The sequence below is a fragment of the Ictalurus furcatus genome, chromosome 8 (genome assembly GCF_023375685.1).
Source record: "Ictalurus furcatus strain D&B chromosome 8, Billie_1.0, whole genome shotgun sequence".
NCBI lineage: Eukaryota > Metazoa > Chordata > Actinopteri > Siluriformes > Ictaluridae > Ictalurus > Ictalurus furcatus.
In genome coordinates this window covers 4,687,507-4,711,987 of record NC_071262.1, presented here as the reverse complement: position 1 = coordinate 4,711,987, position 24,481 = coordinate 4,687,507, and the positions used below count along the sequence as shown (strand labels likewise).

The window sequence follows — 24,481 nt, the reverse complement described above, 5'->3', positions numbered from 1 at the left end:
AACCGGACACGCACACGCACACGCACGAGCGTGACACTGAACCACGCAGTATAGAACTGTGAAAACGCAAGCGCGTGCCTTGCAGGAGCGCGCCCTCATTTCCACGCTTGTGCTTTTGCGTGCGTGCGCGCGCGCGTGTATGTGTGAGGAGGTAACTGCGTGGGAAGAGGAAGATGAGAGCTTGACGGAGATGGTTTATGAACACGGTTCAGTAGACAGTCTCACCGACTGATTTAGATGAACATGTTGAGTACTGAACCACCAGTGCACTCCAACATGTCTCCATCAGTGCTTCACTGCGTCCAGATGGAGACACCAGAATAGTCTAATGCTGTAGGTGCTGTAGATGTCAGTGCTATCATATAGCTCTTGGTTCAGCAATAACTCATTTATCACTATTAATTCTCTGAATATGTTCAAGTCCATGCTGTGGGTTTCGGTCTGAGGGAACATACAGTGTTCAGATGTTTTTTATTATTTATTTATTTATTTATTTTTAAAGCCACATATACAATGTCTATGTTGGATGGTGGATTTATGAGCCTGCATTTTTTTTTTTTAAATGGTTCTAACGATGAACGTGTTGTAGCGCAGCAGTCTGTTCGTCTGAGATGAACACCCGAAAGACGGACGTAAGACAACTGGGGTTACTGTAAGGGGTTCACATAAGTTAGGACGAATTTGCACTGGGAAGCTTGTGGGGGGAAAAAAAAAGTTATCAGCAGATAACAGAAGGTGAAAGGTGGAACTGGAAGACGTAGATTTAATGAAATAAATCTTGGAGCTCGTTAGAGATAACCTGTTTTGCTACAGTACAGCTTGGTGACTGACAGACATCCAACGTCCCCCAGATAATATTGTGTACCCAGATTTGGCTTGTGTGGGCCATTAGAATTTACCGTGCTATAGGAAAGAGGTTTTTCAGAAGGGTATTCTTTGAAAGGATCGGTTTCTATTTTTGTAGAAATGAGAACTGACGTCCATTTTACTTATCATGCAGTTTTAAAGGAGGGTCTAGATGCACAACAAAATCAACTACAGACTATTATGCAGCTATTCAGTTTACTTCATGGGATTTTACTTCATGGCAGCTGACTGTCCTCGTTCTTTCATCTATTTATGTTATTGACATGTATGTGCTGCTGACAGTACTTAAATTACCTTTACATGTATTTTTAGATCAGCTATTGTCACCATACCACATCACTGTTTTCTGTGAGTCATGTTGTTTGTGGCGCATAGCCTCATATCATGTAAGCTCTGTATAGAAGCTGTATAATGTGAAAGGGAACCTAAAGACTGTGTTCTGGATCATTTTATCAAGACTAAACTGACTTTAGCTGATTTCAGACACGGGCATGGTAATTTGGGTATTGAATAATCAAAATATTAGTCAGCCTGTGTATTATTCATACCTTTACATCATAAAATGATTCCAAGAGCCAACGTTGCAGATTGGGAAAGGGGGAAAAACACTTAATTGAATGAAATAAATTAGAAATATGGCTATGTAATAAGTGTGAATAGAAATTCAGGTCCATGTGACACTTAAAAGCATGTGGTAAATTCATAATCTTAAAAATGTCTTCCCTACAAGTTGTAGCAGATGTGTATGCAGATGTATAACCAGTCCCTCTAGGATTTCACGATTTTTCCAATCACGGAAATGAACGCCAAATCAAGCAAACTATTCAGAGGGGCTTTCGATTTCTGAACATTCCCGCAGACTCTCCGTAGATTTGGGCCAAGACGGGTTATGTGACGTCATCCCAATGAGCATTCAGTCAAAGCCCTCTTCGATTCACGTGCGTCGAGCATGAGTACAGCTAATAGGTCTCATTTACCAACAATGACGGACTGTATAACAGGATGAACTATACTGAATGTAATTTTAATGCCATTTATGTTTTTAATGTTCTAGAATAGAGCAGAACTCTAAGGGAATCCATTAGAGCCCATTGAGTGCTGTTTCTACCCTCCAGTAATCAATCTTACATGGATAAATTGCATTTAATAGTGCTCAATGTCTTTTGATTGATGACTCCATAACACACAAAGGACTAATAAGTGACTTACTATGTATGTGACTGGCAGCAGTGCATCCGCAATGATAAGCAGATGTGCGTTTGTGGAATTGCAGTAGAAGACTGTTTGAGATTTGTTTTGGAAGTGCGTAGGGAGGGATCACTCATGGGTAATTGATTTTTGGTTGTGGATATTCTGGACTGTAGGGTCTTGAGCTGCATTTGATATGTTCTAAATTAAAACCGTCGGCTGAGACACCGTGCTAATTCTGTTTTTAAGAAAACCCTCAGGTCGTTTTGTGGAAATATTCAGCTCAGGCAATCAATGTTTTAGATGAGGAGGAACTCACAAATTATGTTGCAATGCTGCATTGAACGAAGGTACACCATGTGCATTAATTCCCAGAAGGGGTTTTACCACAGAAGTGAAAGCGCCACTCTCCTGAAGTGTACTCAGTGAGATTTCTCGCTCTCTGGTGTCTCTGCTGCGACGTGCCCTTTACTGTAATTACCAGGCAGCAGTCACTCAATTCTGGCAAGAAATACAGGAAACACTGGACTACAGCTTTCAGCAATGCCATGGTTCACATGTGCGTTTTACAGCTGCAGAATGATTTGTATTTCAGGGTGTGACAGTGTTAGGATAAGGATATGTCGTTTTTTTTCTCTCTAACGATCCAGATTTCACAAGAATGCTCATTCAAGTTGAATGTTTTTTTGAGGTACTAGGATAGCCCACGTTTTAAGGAAGAAACATTTGAGTACTGAAGCAAGCTGTGTCATACTCTAAAATATTCAACGTTCAATGTAGAACTTTAAAGGTTCCTGTCCCTTTGATTCCCCTTAAAGGTTCTATGTAGAACCTTGCAACAGGTTTCAATATCTGGTTCCACGTACAAGCTAATAGCCTAAAACTACCCAAAGAACTTTTTAAGAGTGTATAAGTGGAAAGATGTGTTTTGATGAAGATATTTGAAATAGTTACCATTTTAAAGGGATAGTTCACCCAAAAATGAAAATTCTGTCATCAATTACTGACCCTCATGTCGTTCTAAACAGATAAGACTTTCGTTCATCTTCAGAACAGAAATGAAGACATTTTTAATGAAACCTGGGAGATTTCTGTCCCTCCATTTAGAGTCCATGTAACCAAAACTTTCGAGAGAACCACGACGCATGCGCGTTGACGCAAGAGCGGACTTCTTTTGTCGAGAGCGGGTAAAAAAATATCCGCGAGAGTGGACAAAAAGAAAATGCAAGTGATGCCTCTATGTCGAAATCTGCAGACATCTTTGTTAAAAAAAAACGGTTCTATTGTGACTCAGTTTGTGTACAGCGTCCCTCTTCCTCTGCTGTAAACAGTGCAGCGCTTCCGGGTTTCGTTGTACCGCGAGAACGCAAAAATCGTCCGATCTTGATTAAAAAAAAGTCCGCTCTCACGTCAACACAACACGCACGTGCCGGCGATCTATGCGGAAGTGAAGATATTTAGTGAATAAAGACTTAATTTTTGGGTTTTTTGTGCACACAAAGCATTTGGACTGGAGTCACATTGAGTACTTTGATCTTATCGGAGCTTGCAAGTTTTGGTTACATGGACTGCAAATGGAGGAACCGAAATCTCCCAGGTTTCATTAAAAATGTCTTCATTGTGTTCCGAAGATGAACAAAAGTCTTACAGGTATGGAACGACATGAGGGTGAGTAATTGATGACAGAATTTTCCTTGTGGGGTGAACTATCCCTTTAATATTGTGCTATACAATATGAGAGAATGATATCACAAATACTATCTATGACACCTACGTTTTTTAAACAAACAGAATCTCTGGTCAAAAATTTGAGAAAACTAAATTAATATATTGTTTAATTAACTACTAAAGGCCAGAAGTCCACGTTAAACAGAATTTTGTTCATTTACTTAACCAATTAATTTATGATATTAATGCTGCTTCAGTGTTGTCTTCTTTAAAAAGTCAGGAGCAGATATTGTAATATACTGAAAACCGTCATTCTGGGTTTCATTGTTCTCATACCATGAACTTTTCATACACTTCCACCACTTGACCACGACGAAGGTGTATCTACTGTATTTCATGAGCACTTTTTACTGACCACATTAGCCTGTGCCATTTCAGTCTCATCTGAAACCCTGTGGTCACCACCACATCAACAATTTTGCGGTCACCTCCTCCCAGAACTGAGCTATGGAGCAATCAGCATTTTTCAGTTCCTTCATTTGTGAAATCACTTACATTCATTGCAACAACAAAGTCAAGTCTCACTGACAGCTATCCGTCATGTAATTATTACACGACTTTAGGTGGAGACAGAATGTGATTTCTATTCTGCCCTTCAAATCGCAATGTATACATTGTAGAGATTTCATATCACGATTATCGTGACCAAAACTGTCACAGGTATCAGTATTACCACGGTATTGTTCAAAATGCGCTGAAAATGTACAAAAAGTGCTGATACTGGTGGCTTAGTGGTTAGCACGTTCGCCTTATACCTCCAGGGTTCGATTCCCACCGTGGCCCTGTGTGTGTGCGCGGAGTTTGCATGTTCTCCCCGTGCTGCGGGGGTTTCCTCCGGGTACTCCGGTTTCCTCCCCCAGTCCAAAGACAATACGTTGCATTCACTATAACGTGATGGATGGTTGTCATGAAGATGACTCAGCGTGCACGGTTTTAATGATAATGAAATGTGACGTGGTAATACTAACGTCCAAGGGATATTATCGCTGTTTATTGTGAAACCGGTAACCGTTTCATCCCTTATGCATTGGATATTTAGCACTATTGCAGAAATGAGATGTTTGCCTTAGTACTTGCATATACGTCAGTCAGCTGTATCCGACCTAAACCTGTGTACGTTTATCATTTGATTTACAGCATGTGATAACATTGTCTGGTGTGCTTTCTTGAGCGCTCACTTTCTTTATGTTTTGAAACCTGGTTTTGACACAGAGCATGTTAAAGCTTGCAGTGTTTGCTGTTGGAGAACTCTGACTGTGACAGATTCACAGAAGGGCTTCAGTGGATGCACTCGAGCGAGATTCGAGAACTGGACAGCAGCATCGCTGTCTGCCACAATGCCGATTTGCCATCACATCATGCAGATCTATATTTGGAAAGCGAGCAAAACCGTGCTGCGTTTCTCAAGTGGAGTTCAAGGCTCTCGTTTCGCTCTCGCCTGTACACAGAGTGGCGGAAAAAGGGCCCTAAAGCACACAGCTTGTGAGGAGGCGACTGGCGTTTTTTTTCTGCCTTGCACCTCAGATCTATTTATGAAATAAACCTTTGGTCTCCAACATCTCTGCAGTCGGCGATATTTATCAAGTGTTCCTGGTCACTGTGGAAAACAGAAAAAGGAGAAATATAAAGCTAATATTAACAGACTTTATATACATTTTTTTTTTTAGCATTTCTTTTAGAAACTACATAAGAATCAAATGAAACTAGATAGAGATCGAATCATCAAAATCATACCTGAATGCATACATACACACACACACACACACACACACACATATATATATATATATATATATATGTATATGTACAGTTATTTGCACAGTTCATGGTAGTGAGTCGGCAGGGAGAGAGAATGGTCTGTAGCTCGAAGCGCCTGGTGTAACTTGATTCAAAGCTGTTATATACAGCTGTCATACAGTCTTACAAACTATGCAAAGGCCTTTAAACAACATAACCAACTGAGACGTTTAGCTAGCCGGCTAATCCAGTTCACTCCCCACGTCCTGGTACGTTAAAAAAATGCAAACAAAATGAACTGTCCTTTTTTGTTCTTAGTTGGTTAGCATCACTGATGCATCATGTGTGACTGAAAACCTGATTATGCTATGATTCTGAACTGAACCATGCACACATACAGGTTCATAACATCATGAGTCATTTGGGTATTTGTGTAAGGAACGCTGCACAAGAAGGACGGTTATAACAATAACAATGTAATTATTGCATAGAGCAGGCGTTCTCAAACTTTTTGAAGCCTGGGACACCTTTAACTGTAAAATAATAATAATAATAAAAATAACATAAAAATTCCATAGGTCTGTGCAGTATAGATGTTTCATGAACATATTCTAACTAGTTAAGTTTAGATTTGTGTGTTTATTAGAGCTTTTTATTCCACCGACAGAGCACATTAGGTCAAACTTGACACTACTAGTAGTCAGACTATGCGAGTCGGGCTATGCTATATGAACACCACTTTGAGAACCATTGCTTTAGAGGCACAGATGAAGCCACCCTGCTTTACACTCCACCGTCCACTGTATTCAGTCTGATTGTCTTACACATCCAGTCAGATATACAGGTAAGCCATTAGTCATCAGTCTAATCTGCATGCTTGTTTAGGCAATCTAATCTGGTATGCAGGTTTTCTGGTGTTACTGGGTATTCTGTTCTTCTTGAGCTCAGATTAGTTTAAAAAGCCTTTCTCTTGTACACATTGAGTTTTTGAAGGTTAGCCTGTCCTGGGAAACTTGCTTTCTTTACTGAGAACCATTCCCACAATAAGTGTGCTACGTGTTCATTTCTGGAAGTGCACATGGAAGATAAATGAGGATAAACGTTATCTATGACTGCGCATTTAAGATAGGCAGATGATCAATAAGCCCACTTAGACCGCTTTCACTGAGGGGCACTGTGAGATGTTGCAGAAGCTACAGATTTGATGACACTTTTGCATGTTACGTTACGCTTTCGAATGTAATTAGGCGGTGAATCACGTGAAAACATCACAGAGATAAGACGCGACGCTAATAGGATTCAGCACGTGTCGTCCAAATCAGTCGTTGGGGTTCAGGGACCACCGGAGGATCTGTCAAGCATAGCCTGTGGGTCACGGGTTTTATTTTCTCGTTATAGTGGTGTTAAATACAACCCACCATTGTACACATTATTGTTCACATTTAAATAGCAAGTCTGATATTTGAATAGTTGGATTGTGTTCTTAGAAGAAATCTTACTGAGGAGGTTATGTATTTTCCTCTTGGTTATATGAAGTTGAGAATGCTTGCTCTAGAACATCTACTTTCTGCAGTTAAAAGGACACTCTATCAGTTTTTTTCCTTTAATTGTATTACTGCATGGAGTATTGCTTCAGCAGTTCTCTTGATTATGCATTTCTTCATATAGACGCACCCAGCGTGGATTTCACAGCTCGAGACCGTTGTTCACAGTGGAGAGCGCAATTCTAGCTGCTGTTGACTTGCTCTGTTTTTTTTTTTTCCTTCAAAAGGCTATATTTGCCTTGGCTGCTGGGAGATCTGTCAATGCTGTCATGTCCATGGCCTTTAGTGTTGCTGATGGTATGCTATTGTTCCAAGCGTGAAAGCCTTTGCCATGCCGTTAAGCACCAAGCTCACGGCCAAAGGCAAATGTTCTCCTCATGTTGTTCATTAAAGTGAGATTGGGAAGGTATATTTATCTGGCCAGCATTAGCAAATGTGTGGGATGTCAGAGGGCGGGATGGGACATTGTGGGTAATGTATTTCCTTCTTCTGCTCCATCAGAAGAGGGTTACAGGAATAATGTTCTTTAAATACAACAAAGTCTATTTTGACTAATATGTCGGAGTCTCAAGAGATCCTAGGGATTTCAGTAATTGATGTCTGACTCATGAACGCAATGTTTTCTCCAAGGAGCAGCTGTTGCATCTTGTGCCTGATGTCATGTCTTATTCACAAAACATTCAGCTTTGTTTTCAGATTCTGGCATTGAATTAAAACGTAGCATTTAATCTGTTTATAGCAGGGAGTTAACATATGAACTGCGGTGCTCCTCGTAGATTTACCAGCGTCATTTCTTATTAAACAAAACATTTGGCTGTTCGACAAAGCGCATCTCTAGGACTCGTATGATTTACGACATATTGGAATATCCAGTAGTAGTAAGTATAGGTGTTGTTGGACTTAAAAATCGAAATCATACTTGAGACCATGAAAGTGTTTTGCCGTTCATTAGAGAGTATTTGTGTAACAGCTTCTCAGTTCATTAGTATGACTGAACCCCGTTACTACTTTCAAACTGACGGACTGAAAAGCTTTATAGGCCACTGTATTGATGTGTGCAATTTTCTTTTTGCTCCAGTAGATGCAAACCTACAGCACCGCCCTGTGGCTAGCCGCCAGTATTACATTCTTCCTCATGGCACAGTGGAGAGGCGATCGTCCGGGTTGGCTGTTAATCTGGAGTCTCCACGCTTCCACCCGCACACCAAGGGCAAGAACATCCGTCTGGATGCGCAGCTGCGGCGTGCCACGCGCAAGAACAGCTTCTGCCATGGCCTGACGTTCAGCCAGCGGCCCATCCGTCTGTACGAGCAGGTACGCTTGCGCTTGTCGGGTGTGCACTCAGGCTGGAGCGGTGCACTACGCTTTGGCTTCACCAGCCTAGACCCGAGCGAGCTTGCCTCATCTGACATCCCCAAATACGCCTGTCCGGACCTGGTGGCACGGCCTGGCTACTGGGCCAAGGCTCTGCCCGAGAGACTGGCGGCGAGGGACAACGTACTGGCTTTCTGGGCCGACCGGCACGGCCGTGTCTTCTACACAGTGAACGATGGCGAGCCTGTACTGTTCCACTGCGGCCTGAGTGCTGCGCGTCCACTCTGGGCCATCATAGACATCTACGGCATCACACAGGAAGTCACACTGCTTGGTGAGTTACTTATTTTCATCACACACGAAGTATAATAATTATACATCTGCTTAGAACATTTTGAAAAAATAGTAACATTAAATCATATTGGAATGGGAAATGGTCTGGTTAGGCGACCTGCTAACTGTAGAAATATTGTTTTTTCTTTCTAATTTGCTATTTAAAAAGCCGGTTATCTGTAGCATGGGATAGACCATCACAAGAAATGACGTTTTTTGTGATATTATTTACTACCTACGCCATTATTTACTACCTTTTACATTATTGGTAAAAACTACTTTGCTTTTGTCATACATGGATGTGCCCGGAGTTCCCTGGGAGAGGCTCCAGGCTCCCTGCGACCCTGTGTAGGATAACCAGTACAGAAAATGGATTGATAGATGGATGGGTTCATGGATGAAATAGTATCTTGAGAGACACAGTATTTTATAAGAGTTTGTGCAGTCCAGAAATCACCTACTCGACAGCTCCTTATCATTAAACTGCATTGAATTATGAAAAAACCTGTGACGTGTTTGAGGTCTAATCTAATCCACTGGGTCCGATGTCTGCCTCAGGTACCTGTTGAGGTTAATAATTGTTGAACAATTTCTAATTTAAAAAGTCAGACTCTCTTTATCGTGGTAATTCTGGTCCCGGCAGCACGGCAGTTTGAGTAGCTGCATTTTTAAGAAATTATTCTCCACTGATAAGACTCTTCACTGAGACTAAACTGCTTTAAAGGGGCCCCTGAGGAGGGCAGAAAGCCAGGGGAACAGACGTCATGATGACAGAGGTGCCGATGGTCACTATCACACCTTGACAGACGGATGGTTTTAGTGTGTGTGTGTGTGTGTGTGGTAGCGAGCTGGATCATATCCTGCACCAAAGCAAAATACACACACCGTGTAGGAGGCCAAGCAGCACTCTTTCACTCTCCTCTCCACTCTGCTACATTATTTATCTTCTGTCCGTCGGTTGGCGTGGCCATATTTGGTAAGAGTAGCTGTGTATCCCTGAAGAGAGAGCCTCCATGGGACTGATATTCTGGGAGGCCACAAGTCTGCCAACTGAGCAAAACCAGACCCATGCAAATGTTGTGTCTAGCTTGTCAGTCAAGGCCTGCACCTTGATCTGCTTGTCTGATTTATTTCACTGGGAAATTAAAGGAGCTGTTTTGCAATTTTTAGAGCCCTCTGGTGACTGCAAGATGAATTACAGCTGTAATAAAACCAAAGGTTCTCTGGAGGAACATCTGATGTTATTATAGCCTAGAAAGCAAATTTGTGTTTTTATTTTTTTTATTGAAGACTTCAGATGGAGGGTTCTTATTTGAGCAGAGTAACGATGAGCTCCAATTTAAAGTGTAACGCCTGACCTAATGATTCTCTCCATTCTTCCAGAAAGCACATTTGCTGACAGTACAAGCTGCCTGAGCGTGACGCGTCTCAGTGCCTACCTGCCTCCAAGCAACCATGACTCAGCCAACTATAGCAACAACCAGTTAGAGAGCAACCAGGCTGCCAAGATGGCTGCCTTGCACCTCAGCAGCTCAACACAGCTGAGCCCTTGCTGCTCCTCCTCTTCGTCCTCATCCCCTTTCGGTGTCCAAAGGTTATCCCGTGGCCTTCCCTCTACACTTGATGCTGACCTGCGCTTTCACCCGGTGCGTGGCGCCGATGTGCTCCTGTCCAGCGACCGTGCTATGACCTGCGTCCACTCCCCAGACGGCATTCGAACTTTGGTGTTCAGTGACAGGCCCATGAGGCTAGGTGAGACTCTGTTTGTGGAGGTGAGTCACATGGGCCCACCTTGCCTTGGCATGCTCCTTTTTGGCATGACTTCGTGCGACCCAGGCACATTGCATGCTGCAGAGTTGCCTGCTGAGCCTGACGCTCTCCTCGATCGTAAGGAGTACTGGGTGGTTCACCGTGGACTCCCTGCTCCTGCACCTGGCGACGTGCTCAGCTTCATGCTTCTGCCTAATGGAGAAGTGCATCATGGGATTAACGGGGTAGCGCGCGGACGTTTGCTGTGTGTCGACTCCTCTCAGGCTCTGTGGACCTTCTTCGCTCTGCGTGGGGCCATCAACCGACTCAGGATATTAGGCAAGTGTCAGTGTGAGGTGATCTGAAATAATTGTTAGCTTTTATTGACCATTTTTGAAGTAGTTTTAGTTTATGCTTTTTCAATATCACCTTATATATATATATATATATATATATATATATATATATAATGTAAAATATCAGTGCAGGTTATGTCTAGGTTACCTAGACAGGTTATTAAGTGGTCTGAAATAGGCCTCTGCTGTGAGTGGACTTTGCTTGTTCCTGTCATTCAGTTCTCTTGTCACTGGAGAATAGGCGTTACTCCCCTGCCTCATTACGCTGGTTTTCTCCAAGGCTTTTTATGCCCCCAGAAATAGCTCCTAGCATCTCCTTCAGCCTGCCTTATTATGGGATGCTATTTTGCTCTGTGTTATTGCTCCAAAATAAAACCCTGAACCCAATTACATGATTTGTATGCAGTGTATGCTGGCCATGAGCTTACATAAACTGATATATCAGATGGCATGTCCTATGTGGTTCCTGGCTTTCAGATCCAGACCCTGACACATATTTAAAATGTGAACCCTGGTGTCACATGGCCAGGTTTTGTTGAAGCAAATTTGGTGTCTGCATTGTGATAGTGAAGGGGTTTAGGGACATGCAGAGGCGCATTAGAGATGGTCTAACGTGCACACTATTAAAATCTGAACAGCACATTGTTTTATATCTACAGTGATGTACATCAGGCAAATGCTGAAGGGTTAAGAAGGAAAATCTAAACCCGAGAAGTCAAAAAGCAAGTGAATCTACTTCCAGGTTTTTTATCAGTGATTGACGCATTCATGTGTCTTGAGCGAGAGAAGGGCAGAGATGCTGCTCTGCTCGTCAGTGTGGGCATGAAATGAATGTTCCCTTTATATAGAGTTATATAACTATATATATATCACTAAAAATATGACACTGCAGAGCTGCAGCAATCCAGTGTTGACTTTGGGCTAATAATAAGTAAAAATACATTTTAAAACGGTAAGGACACGATGGATTAGTGGTTAGCACGTTTGCCTCGCACCTCGGGGGTTGGGGGTTTGAATCCTGCCTCCGCCCTGTGGGCACGGAGTTTGCGTGTTCTCTCCGTGCTTCGTGGGTTTCCGCCGGGTTCTCTGGTTTTCCTCCTCGAGTCCAAAGCCATGTGCTGTAGGTTGATTGGTATTTCCAAATTGTGAATGTGTGTGATTGTGCCCGTCCAGAGTGAACCTACCCTGTTCGCTGGGATAGGCTGTAGGCTCCCCCGCGAACCCTGTGTAGGATAAGCGGGTGAACAGATAAAAGTAAGGTCTGAAAGTGAATGTACTTCAGTAACACATTCTCTCTTAGTATGCAATGTCCACAATTGTCTATGATGCTATAAAAAAAAATCGCAAACTCTTCTAAACTTATCTGGTTGACTTTAATGCCTATTATCACAGTATCTCTGATTTAGAGCCCAGAAGTAAAGATCTTTGGTGTTTTGGCAGCCAGTAATTCACTTATTCTCTCCACTTTTTATGCAGTGAAACCATAGTCTAGTCAGATCTGATAACAGATTTTATTGTGTGATGTTATTGCTAGGAACACAGAGAGCCCCTAGCTAACTAACGCTATTATCTTTATTTTCTATGGCTTAAATATTAAATATCTAGCTGGGGCCACCAGTCGCAACATAACTGGCTCTACGTGGGGCAAATAACATGCGCGTGCATCCTCATCTATGCGTGTGTATCTCTGTATTATAATCGGGAGGCCAGTGAGGAGAACTGACTCACCACGTCATGGCATCCTGACTTTTTTCTTCAATATCTGGGCCAGTTCCTCCTTTACTTCCAGATTCAGCCAGCACCGCATTTAATTTAATTATTGCGTTTTGCATTTAATTATTGCCTTGATGGTGGAAATTCCTCTTTTGTGAAGCTCAACAACCTTTTGCCGCACATTACAGCTGTGTTCTTTGGTTTTACCCATTGTTATGAATGCCTAAGTGAATTTGGCCTGTGTATTACCTCATCTTTATACCCCTGTGAAACAGGAAGTCTGTTCCTAGTCACAAAACATCAGTGGGAATGTACTTCAAGTATATTTTTCATATGAATTCACAGGGGGGGCAGTAATTGTGGCACACATATTTAACAAAGATATATATTTTTTTGGATAAACCTGTGTTGTGTTTGCTATTGTTTCATATCCATGAGAGCGGAGTATTTTTTTGTGATTTTTTTTTTTAAACAAAAGATCAAAAGGTTAAACAATAAAGACAAATTTTCACAGCCTTCTTTGCTCACCAAGGGTGCCAATATTAGTGGAGGGCACTGTATTTTTTTTTATTGAAGCAAAAAAGTTATCAAACACCTATCACCAATGTGAAAAACTAATTGCCCCCTTAAACTTAAAATATGGTTTTGCCACCTTTAGCAACAATAACTGCAATGAAACACTTCCAATAACTGGAGATCAGTCTTTCACTTACTTCTAGGACTAGGACTTACTCCTACGCTTTGGAACATTGTATTTCTGCATAATCCAGTTGCGCTTAAGTTTCAAATTACAGACTGAAGACTGAACATTCTCCTTTAGGATTTTCTGGTACAGCAGAATTCATGTTTCCCTCAATTATTGCAAGTTGCCCAGGCCCTGAACCAGCAAAGCATCCCCACACCATCACACTCCCACCACCATGCTTGACCGTAGGTATGCTGTTCTTTTTGTGGAATTCTGTGTTTAGTTTACACCTGATGTACCGGGACCCCGCTCATCCAAACAGTTCCACTTTCGACTCATCAGTCCACAGAATGTTCTACCAAAAGGTTTGAGGATCAAGTCCATCACAAGCTTTAATGTTCTTCTGGGTCAGCAGTGGTTTTCACCTCGCCACTCTTCCATGGATGCAATTTTTGCCCAGTGTTTTTCTGATAGTGGAGTCATGAACAGTGACCTTTATTGATGCAAGAGAGGCCTGTAGGTCCTTTGGTGTTGTCTTTGGGTCTTTTGTGACTTCCTGGATGAGTAGTTGCTGTGCTCTTGGAGGAATTTTGGAAGGTCGTCCACTTCTGGGAAGGTTCACTACTGTGCAAAGTTTTTCCATTTGGAGATAACGGCTCTCAGTGTAATTCTTTGGAGTCCCAGAGACTTTTAAAATAGCTTTGTAACCCTTCCCAGACTGATGTATTTCAATCACCTCCTTCCTCATCATTTCTGGAATTTCTTTACTGTGTAAGACCCTTTTAACCAACTTCATGCTGTTGAAAAAAGTTCTATTTAAGTGTTGATTTGATTGAAAAGGGTTTGCAGTAATCAGACCTGGTTGCGTCTAATCCAGCTGAACCTCGTTATGAATGGAGTTTCATCGATTTGGGGAATTAGTAACTACGGGGGAAAATACATTTTCACACCAGGCCCAGTTGGTACTGGATAACTTTTTTGCTTCAATAAATAACATTTTCATTTAAAAACTGTATTTTGTGTTTACTCAGGTCGCCTTTGCTTTATATTAGATTTTGTTTTAATTTCTGAAACCATTTAGTATGAGATATGCACAAAATCAGAAGAAATCAGGATGGGGCAAATACATTTTCACAGCACTGTATATTCAAGACCTCAGCCTTTGTCTGTGCAGTGAATTTCTTTCTCTCTCTCTGTGTCCGTCTATCTCAACTTTCCAGGAACACTGCAGGCAAGTCCGTCCACCTCCCCCTCTGTATCCCATGGCACAGCGTCTGATGACAGCGACTCTGACCTGACTTTTAGTGTCAATAGATCCTCATCTGCCTCTGAGTCCTCGCTGGGTGAGTGAACGTACTTGTCACTGTTTGGACTCTTTATCCTCAACTGTTTATCTTAAAAAAAGCTGTCTGCCAAATAAGTTAATGTTCTGTCACATGACCACAATCCCCTATTTGCACTCTCCCCAGGGCAAACACATTTACCTTAAGGAGGATTACTTTGTTTTTAAAAGTAATGATATACAGTTAAAAAAAAATAGATGTTCCAGGTCTGTGGAATGTTCATTGCTGGTCAGTGAACAGATCATTTTGCGCTCATTCAGAACAGCAGTAATGTATTTTCACTGGACTATTTGCACTACTCTCACTGCAGCACTATTAGATCTAAATCCTGACATTTATCTACGTTTGTCCCCAGTGACAGCCCCCAGCTCTCCTCTCAGTCCCCCCGTCTCGCCCAGCCTCCCCTTTCCAGAGACGCCATTGAGCAGCAAGAGCGGCGAATGCACCGTGTGCTTCGATCAGGAGGTGGACACTGTCATTTACACGTGCGGACACATGTGTCTCTGCCATGAGTGTGGACTTAAGCTAAAGAAACAGATCAACGCTTGCTGCCCAATCTGCCGCAGACCCATCAAGGATGTGATCAAAACGTACAGGCCATGAGAAGACAAGACACAGAACTGAACAAGTAGCTGAGAACCAGCTTTCTATTCTGAACCAAGTTTGAATTTCAGGAATGTTCTGTAGCTTTGACTCCTGTAGCGTAACCTCACTGTCTGTCCCCAACCCTGATCATAAAATCCCCATCCCACCTCCAGACAAAGTCCAGGGGCAACCGAACGATTTTTGTTTGTTTGTGTGCGTGTGTGTGTGTTGGGGGGGTACACGAGGTTTGTCTGATGCTTGCTCAGACATTTTAGTGCCTTTGACATTTGTCTCAAAAGCATCGCCTACCAACCTGACAATCATATTTGATAGAGATATACAGAATATATGACTTTTATCAGAGGGACACTGAGAGGTTTGTTTAAGCAATGGAACTAACAGATGTAAACAGATAAAAATTTATAATTATTTTGGTTTGATATTTTAAAAGTAAATATATGTGTTTCCAATTGTGTAAAACGGATCAAATAAATCAATTCGTATGTATAGTGAATGATGAGAGGACATTTATTTCACAGACAGCAACTGAAAGCATTTCTTTGTAAATAAGGACTGCATTTTAGAGAAATACAGAACTCAAATGTTCTTTTTATAAGGTTCAGATCGTTATTATGGCTATATGATTACATGAATGGTATATAACTGGTAAATGCATTATTTTACTGAGGAAACCCTCCCGCATAATCTCTAGGTCAACTATGTGTAGAGGTGTAGAGTTTCAACCACAGAGCACACAAAACACTGTTCAATGTAGGCCAGATTTGACTTTTCAGAAGAAGTCAAAACAAGCATATTATTATTTATTTTTTTTTAGCTGCCTAAGCTTCACTCAGTCGTATGGTTAGAATTTGCAGGTCAAAATGGTCATGAACATTTTTTAAATGTCATTTTCTACATTTGGACAGCATTATTAATACCACATAGCTGCATTTGCTGAAGATATGCTTATTGTATGTGTTATTGTCACCAAATTACATCAATAACTGCCTCTAGAGTTCCCCTTAATTTGTCGCTCTTGATGAAGCTCATCATGGTTTGTTAAATTGAATTGATTAAATGAACATTACACTGCCCCTATTTGCTGTACTAAAAAACTGCCTAATTTTGTTTTAGAGCTCTCATACAATAGGCTTATGTGCATCCAAGGTCAAAAAACACTTTCATTTTCTCATCATTTACATTGCTGCGTCACTTCTTTTTGCTCAGTGTCACAATCGATTCTGTCAAGGATCCATTCACTCTAAACTCCTCCTTTCAGAAAGCCTACTCTGATCGGTGAAACGTCCCAGTCTGTTGTGATTGGTCTACCGCTTACAGCACGTGTCGGAAATGAGACACCCATTACCATATCTGAATTTCAGCTCAATAATAATGTCGGTTTTTACCTTATCGATTTGAGGCCGAGTCCGATAGTGACGCATCGGAAGATCAACCCGGATCACCATCGCAAGCACGACGAGAACCGGACGTTTCTGAGCGGTAAGTTTGTACATAGTTTGACTTGCGTTGAAGAAGAGATGTTCTTGCTTTCGCAGCACAGAAAACGACGTCTTCTAGATATGGTGACAACAGGAACCCAACTTTTTCACTGCTGTGCAACTGTAGTGTTTGAGGGCAGGTCAAAGTACATGTCCGTGAGCAGCCAATGAACACCAGAGGCAGGGGTTCTTGCTACAAACCTACGTAGGTTAGTACAGGAAATAAGTCTGGAACCACTGACGACTCGTTTTAGGTGTTCAGAATCGGTTCTTTCTTTTGGGAGACAATAACTCCATTGGTCATGCTCTTTGATTTGTTTATTATTTTTTTACATTCACAAACAGCTATATGAAAACACACTGCATGAAAAGGTAATTAACATCTGAGAAAGCATAATAGGGGCACTTTAAATAGACACTTAAAACTGTTCTGAGGAAAGTGTTGATGTGAACAATGCTTAATGTAGGTCATTTACACTATGTGTTTGGATAAAGTATCATTTCTAATTAAGAATTCTAGATCCACCTGTACCTGACAAATCAGTAGCAAATAAGCTTTTGTTTGCTTGTGATAGTTATACCCTTGCACAGAAAATATTAAATTTGTGCACTAAATGGACATGGTTGTATATGAATTTGCTGCTTAATGAGCGGAAATGTCAATGGCTCAGTACCATTACAGACAACACAGAACTCTATGCACTTGATCTGGCAGAAATCTTCACTTTAATAAAGAATTTAAAATTAAAAAAAAAAAACCCAAAGTACACAGGGAAATCGAAAGCTTATTTAAAGTAAAAATACATTCCATATTAAAGACAGTCTTTTCACAGATAATCAGGACATGAATTATAATTCCAGTTCACACATTTTATCACAGCTGAAGCGGTGATGTGTTTCAACATTCCCCTTTTTTGACTATGAAAGTGTTGAGCTGATACAGCCTGTAGGAAGAAATAAATAAATAAATAAATAAATAAATAAATGATAAAATGCCAGGCTTTATCTTGCTGCACCACAATCATGAAATATGCTCATACATAATATGTCCTGTTCTACATTAAAAGAAAGGATACTCAAGTCACATGGGGGGGGGGGGGGGACCTCAGGGACCCCCAGAAAGGCCACATTTTTGTTCCACTCCCAATACTCCCTGGCCAGGTAATCGAGACCTGTAGAACCCTTGATTAGCCAAAGTTCAGGTGTATCAAGAACTGGGACAGAACAAAAACCAGGTCTAACTGGTTGTCCCCGTGGATTCAAGGGAGAACTGGGCTAGTTAATGAATCCAAGGAGTGAGATTGAGAGATTGCAACTTTTAAAAACACACACCCCCCCCCCCCCCCCAATCAGGTTCCCAACCTTGGTCATGGAGTACCCTCCGTCCTGCACGCAAGTGTTCTACTGTCCTGTTCCCAAACCTGATAGAAACTAATCAGCTCTTTAAGAGCCTGAGATGAGGTGTGTGTACAGCAGTGAAATGCTAAATTGTACACAACAGGGTTGGGAACCTGTGCAGTAGAGACTTACCTATTGTCAAAACAGAGCATGCACTCGTTTCCATAGGTCTTCCCATCGGACCCGCACACAGGGTTAAAATCCCGCGTGCATATTGGGAAGACATATCTTCCACAAGCAGGCTGTCAAAACAAACAAACACTCATTACCAAACATTGAAACCTATTCCAAACAGAAGAGACAAAGTTCATATCCACCCACCTCTGCTGATTTACCCTGGCCTGTAAGAACAGCTGCTGTAGTCAAAGCTAGAGGGAACAGTCCAAATTCAGTTCTTTAAGCCTATAAACTACATACATAAAGTACATGCATATTTTTTGTTGATGTTTGCGAGCATAATGAGACTTTTCTTTTGAGCAGATGATTCTTGTCAAGCCTAAACTTAAAACTAAATAGCAGCAAAAAGTGATAGGCTACTTTTGCACGTACATTCTCTTATTAAAATCCTTTTTTTTTTTTTTTTTTTAGACTACATACAATTACAAATACTATTGTAGACATGTTATGGTATACTAATTATTATTGGAAATACCCTACAAAAATGAATCAATAATAAAAATTATAAATAAGCTAACTTCACCAGTCTTGCTCTTACCAGGACCTTTACATTTTATACAAGCACTAGGAGACTCACCAGCCAGAGAGAGAATGACCAGAAAGATCCGCACAAACATGATGAAGTGATTCGGATGCTGGGAAAAGGCTGGAATGAGGGTAAGGTCCGTGCGCGCGCCCCTTTATCACTCTGTCGACAGGCGGCGCTCGAGCGTTGAGCTTTTCCAAAGATCGTTAACGAGCTGTTTACAATACAGGCTATCGAAGAGATTTTTTTTTTTTTTTTTTTTTTTTTTTAAAAAAAAGCAAAGAAACGAGTTTCTCGTCATTTGAGAAGGTTTCCCATCTCAGATGAGTGTATCAGAAACAGGGTACATCAGTCACAGAAAACAGAACAAAAGCCCACTTTAAAGGGTAATTCCAGTGCGAGAATAGAAGACAGAATAATGATGGGAAATCTGAAGACACGCGCGTCAGCGAGTGATTCAGTGAACCAGAGCACTCGGCTCAGGTCACCCAAGAGCCGACTCCCAAACGACTCATTATAGGTCCAATATATATTTAATAAAAAAAAAAAAGCCAGTTGTTGGTCTTTGAATATGATAAAATCTTGATAAGCTCTTACACTAGCCCCATAACGTTCCATTGTGCTTGTTATATATAGACACAAAATCTGTTTAAGTAAATGTTAAAACAGCACAGTGCTACATATTTGCAGTGAGAAATACATTAAACCATCCATTATTCATATTATGGATTCAATGCTATCTGCACTTATCCAGACAACTGTTTTCCCCTCATTAATTCTCTAGATTACAGCAATGAACATTACAGAGTAGTGAACACTTATTTTTTAAATGAGGGCATCACTGGATAAATTCCTCATTAATTTTTCTTTTATTTACTTTTTTTTTTTTTTTTTAAATAACACTTTGTAACAGACAGAAGTAAACTTCAAACTGTTTAAATTGACAAAAAAGGCTTGAGAATGAAGAGCTTTGTGGCTTTGAACATTTTTATTTGAAAGTACTGAACTTCGTGGTGATCATGGATCTCATTATTTTCCACAGTATGCCTCATTGCATTTTATACCTTACCCATCTTGCTCATGTGCGTTTTCCCCAGATCAAAACGTGTTTGTTCTCCACTGGTTGAGTAGAACAGCTGTAGAGATTAGGCAGATTCTTCTTTAGTTGTTGACATACACAATGAGTGAGATTTACACTGAGTGTTTGGATATAAAATGTCATGCCAAATTAGCAGGAATAAACTTTTTGCTTGTGATCTTTATACCCTTGCACAAAAATGTTATTAAATTTGTGCACTAAATGCACAGTTGTATATGAAGCTGCTGCTTAATGAGCATGGAGGTCAACGGCTCATTATTATTACAGGACAACACATTTTTATGTGCCTGATCTGGCAGAAATCACTTCTTTAATATAGGATTAAAAACCCAAAATACATAAGGAAAATGACATCTAAAACACTTTAAAAAAAAAAAAAAAAAAATTCCATAGTAAAGAGTCTTTTCACTGATTATAATCAGGACATGCATTATAATTCCAGTTCACACAAACAGCTGTTTCAACAGCGTCCTTTGTGGACTATGTAAGTGTTGAGTTGATGTTCCCTGTAGAGAGAGAGGAGGGTGGGAGAGGGATTAAAGTACAGTGCTTAAAACTTACCACACCACAATCATGAGATGGGCATACACACTTATAGCAACTAATTTCACATAACATGTTTACATATAGTCAACAAGACAATAACTGAATTACACAAATAAGCCAGTTCAAAAAAAAATAAATAAATTTTTTTACATATGCTTGATTATTAATATTGTGTGTTGTTACCTGGATGATCAGCAACTGTATGTTCTTGTGATGGTTGTTCATGAGTCCATTGTTTGTCCTGAGCAGTTAAACTGCCCACTGTTCTTCATAAAAATCCTCCAGGCCCTGCACATTCTTTACTTTTCCAGCATCTTCTGTATATTTGACCCCTTTCCAGCAGCAGCTATACGATGCTGAGATCCACATTCACACACTGAGGACAACGGAGGGACTTGTACACGACTATTACAAAAGCTGCAAACATTCAATGGCGCTCAAGAAGGCAACGCAATACATTAAGAGCCAGGGGGTGTAAACTTTTGAAGAGGATGATGTAAATTGTTATTTTTGTCTTCTGAGAAACATGTAAATCTCTTATGTAACTTCTGAAAGGCAGTACCAAGTTTAAAAAAAAAAAAACACCCCCCCCATATCATCCTGTTTAGAAGTTTACATCCCCCTGGCTCTTAACACCCTGCATTGGTTTCTTGAGCATCAGTCAACGTTTGCACCTTTTGTAATGGTTGTGTGCACAAGTCCCTCAGTTGTCTTCAGTATGAAAAGGTCATCCTCATCATCTAGCCACTGCTGGAAAGGGGTCAAATATACAGAAGATGCTGGAAAAGTAAAGAGTGTGCAGGACCTGGAGGATTTTTATGAAGAACAGTGGGCAGTTTAACTGCTCAGGACAAACAATGGACTCATGAACAACCATCACAAGAACATACAGTTGTTGATCATCCAGATGATGACACACAGTATTAATGATCAAGCTTGTGTAAACTTTTGATCTGGTTCGTTTGTGTAAAGTCAGTTATTGGTCTTGTGGACTATATGTAAACATCCGTTATGTGAAATGGCTTATTCAGGACAGGACTCCATAAACAAAACAATTTTTAGGACCCCTCTTCATCATCATCATCATCATCATCATCATGTAGATTCCACAATGCTTATACAACCTTGACCTCAACTGTACGTACAGAACAGGGTTTAAAAACCTGTGCAAACTTACATGTTGTCAAAGCAGAGCATGCACTCGTTTGGGTAGGTCCTCCCATCGGACCCGCACACGGGGTCATACTCGCGCGTGCACATCGGGAGGACATAGCTTTCGCAAGCAGCCTGTCAAAAACAGTCATTACACAACACTGAAAGCCAGCAGCACGTCATGACATGAGGACACTTAAATTTGCTTATCCACCCACCTCCACTGACTGTGCATCAACAATAGCTACTCTAGCAAAAGCTAGAGGGGAAAAAAAACAAAACAGTCAAGAGGTCAAATTCAGTTATTTAAGCACGTGCACAACGATGCCCAAACTATTTTAAAGTCCAGATGTGTACCATGCACGCATTTAATACTACTACTATATACACCCTCCAACAAATATAGGCAATATGTATATGCTACTATTATCTGTACATCCCCTTACTATATTAAACTCCTTTCAGGCCATCAAGTCCACATACTACTGTGGACAGGTTACTTAGAATATGGCTTTGGAATTGAAAATATCCAAATAAACAAAGGGGGGGGGGGGGGAACCTTTATGTTATATACAAGAGCCAAGAGACTCACCAGCCACAGAGAGAAGGAAAAGGAAGAGCCGCACAAATTTCAGGAACCGACTCCGACTCTGGGATGAAGCTGGAATGACTCTCAGATCCGCGCGCACATCCATTTCTCACACCACCTCTTATTATTTCTCCCCAGATCAAAGTATTCTCAAAGTTGTCCCAAAAACCATCGTTATAAAAAACCGTTTTGCATGAAAGACTGCAGTCTGTGAAATGTCCCATGTCCTACTCATTTGAGTGTTTTCCCTGATCCCAGCACACCTGGTCCAATCAATCAGCTAATTAACAGCTCTTCCTGAGTTAAAGTGGGTGAGTTGGGCAGGGAGAAATCTAAAATGTGCAGGACAGTGGGTTCTTTCAGACAAGAATAATCCCCAAATAGTAGGCCCCTAAGAACATGTGAGGAAAAACACGACAGGCCCTATTATTAATTGCTTTCATCATGTCACTTAAGAATAATTTAGGAATTCCTTCACAAATGTCTTCTTCAATATGTTATTTTTCACCCAAACTGGCCAGCTGGAGATTAAACAGTCTTCAACTGTACAGTTTTGGTGAGTCTGTGCACATGATTGCCTCCAATTCTTGTTCTTAGATTTACTTTTATGGTATTTGGCAGACACCCTTATCCAGAGCGATTTACAATAATCCATGCATCCATCCATCAATCTTCTACCACTTACTCCTTTTCAGGGTCACGGGGAACCTGGAGGCTATCCCAGGGAGCATCAGGCACAAGGCAGGGTACACCCTGGACAGGGTACTTCCAATAATATTTTTTTATTTTATTTTTTATATAACTGAGCAGTTAAGGGTCTTGCTTAAGGGCCCAGCAATGGTACCTTGGCAGTGCTGGGATTTGAACTCGCCTTATTACCTTCCAATCACAGAGATCAGAAGTTCAACATCCTACACACTGAGCTATCACTTGTTCCTGGCTGACCGTATGTGGTCTTCTGCTGTTGTAGCTCATTCACTTATTCAAGGTTTGATGTGGTGTGCGTTCTGAGATGCGCTTCTGCGTGTTTATTTGAGTTACTATAGACTTTCTGTCAGCTCAGACCAGTCTGGTCATTCTCCTCTGATCTCTATCATCAAATCAACAAGGTGTTTTGACCTGTAAACCCTCTGCTCACAGGATGTTTGAAACTCTAGAGACTTTTGTTTGTGTGTGAAAATCCCAGGAGATCAGGCATTTCTGAAATACTCAAAACAGCCCTTCTGGTACCAACAACCACGCCACAATCAATGTCAGAGAGATCATTAATTTTCTCCATTCTGATGTTTGATTAACTGAAGCTCTTAATGTGTATCTGCATGATTTTATGCATTGCGCTGGTGCCCCACAACTGACTGAGTAGATAACTGCATGAATGCACAGGTGTACAGGCATTCCTAATAAAATGCTTGGTGAATGTATGAAGTAACCATGCTTTAGTATTTGCAGAATATATATATATATATATATATATATATATATATATATATTTTAAGACAAAAATTGTATGGTCGATACTCCACATAAACAGACCGAGAAGCGGGTGGAATCACTGATATGTCGAAGCATTCTGTTAGGAGATTTTTATTTAGCATTTATGGAAGGAGTCTCCAGTGTCAGCGCTTTGTTACAGTTAAAGTTAAGGCTGCCTTTAAGTTATAAAAACTGAAAGTCTTAAGAACGGACGGCTTTGATGTTTTTTTGTTTGCTTTATCTGTTTGTAACGTGAAAGATTATTTTTTTTGTCTTATTATCTTGAAGAGTGATCAAAAAACACAACATGTAACTATATAAGAGTACATGTACGCAACATAATAATAATAATAATTTAAAAAAATGGATATTGTTGGGGGTGGGGTGGGGGTAAATGTGTGTGTGGGGGGGGCGGGGGCGGGTGCGTTATGGTTTGGTGGATCAACTTTATTCCTGACAGTTCACATTCTTGTCTTTTCCATGTTAAGGTAAATGTTGGTTCTGTGAGTAGATTCTTATACAGGTGTTTATTTCATATGATGTAAGATAAAAAATAAAATAAAAAATCACTTCCACCTTACTGACTGCAGCCAAAGACAAGAAATGCTAAATTGAGCATTACCTAATTAACATAAGATTGGGAAGAATATTTATTTGACAGTTGGGACTTGGCAAATTTTACATTTAAAAAATATTACCACAATGTGTCATAGACATACAAAATAAAAACATAAATCTTTCCACTGCATTATTGTATATTTTAAGGAACTGAAGAAAGATACAATATCATTATGAAAGGATTGTGTGTGTGTGTGTGTGTGAGAGAGAGAGAGAGAGAGAGAGAGAGAGAGAGAGAGAGAGAGAGTTATTTAATTAGTCA

General features: G+C 40.7%; 2 protein-coding genes across 5 annotated transcripts in view; one reads left to right on the top strand and one right to left on the bottom strand.

Moving 5' to 3' along the window:
• Positions 1–15,711, top strand: part of neurl1b (neuralized E3 ubiquitin protein ligase 1B) — a 37,774-nt gene extending 22,063 nt beyond the window's left edge. Inside the window, exons 2-5 of one of the 4 annotated variants that reach the window (XM_053630359.1) lie at positions 8,146–8,712; positions 10,095–10,799; positions 14,435–14,557; positions 14,913–15,711. In XM_053630359.1, coding sequence (XP_053486334.1) covers positions 8,146–8,712; positions 10,095–10,799; positions 14,435–14,557; positions 14,913–15,160 — 1,643 coding nt within the window. In that variant the 3' untranslated portion in view covers positions 15,161–15,711. Of the gene's footprint in view, positions 1–8,142; positions 8,713–10,094; positions 10,800–14,434; positions 14,558–14,912 lie in introns of all 4 variants that reach the window. The other 3 variants (XM_053630358.1, XM_053630361.1, XM_053630360.1) reach the window with 3 other exon arrangements.
• A 3,117-nt stretch (positions 15,712–18,828) lies between these two features.
• On the bottom strand, positions 18,829–22,563 carry LOC128611100 (trypsin inhibitor ClTI-1-like). Its single transcript, XM_053630368.1, has 4 exons — positions 22,132–22,563; positions 21,758–21,798; positions 21,565–21,674; positions 18,829–20,347 (listed from the first exon to the last, which is right to left on the bottom strand). The coding sequence occupies exons 1-4, from the start codon at positions 22,232–22,234 to the stop codon at positions 20,302–20,304; spliced, it is 300 nt and encodes a 99-aa protein (XP_053486343.1). The 5' UTR covers positions 22,235–22,563; the 3' UTR covers positions 18,829–20,301.
• Positions 22,564–24,481: the final 1,918 nt, after the last annotated feature.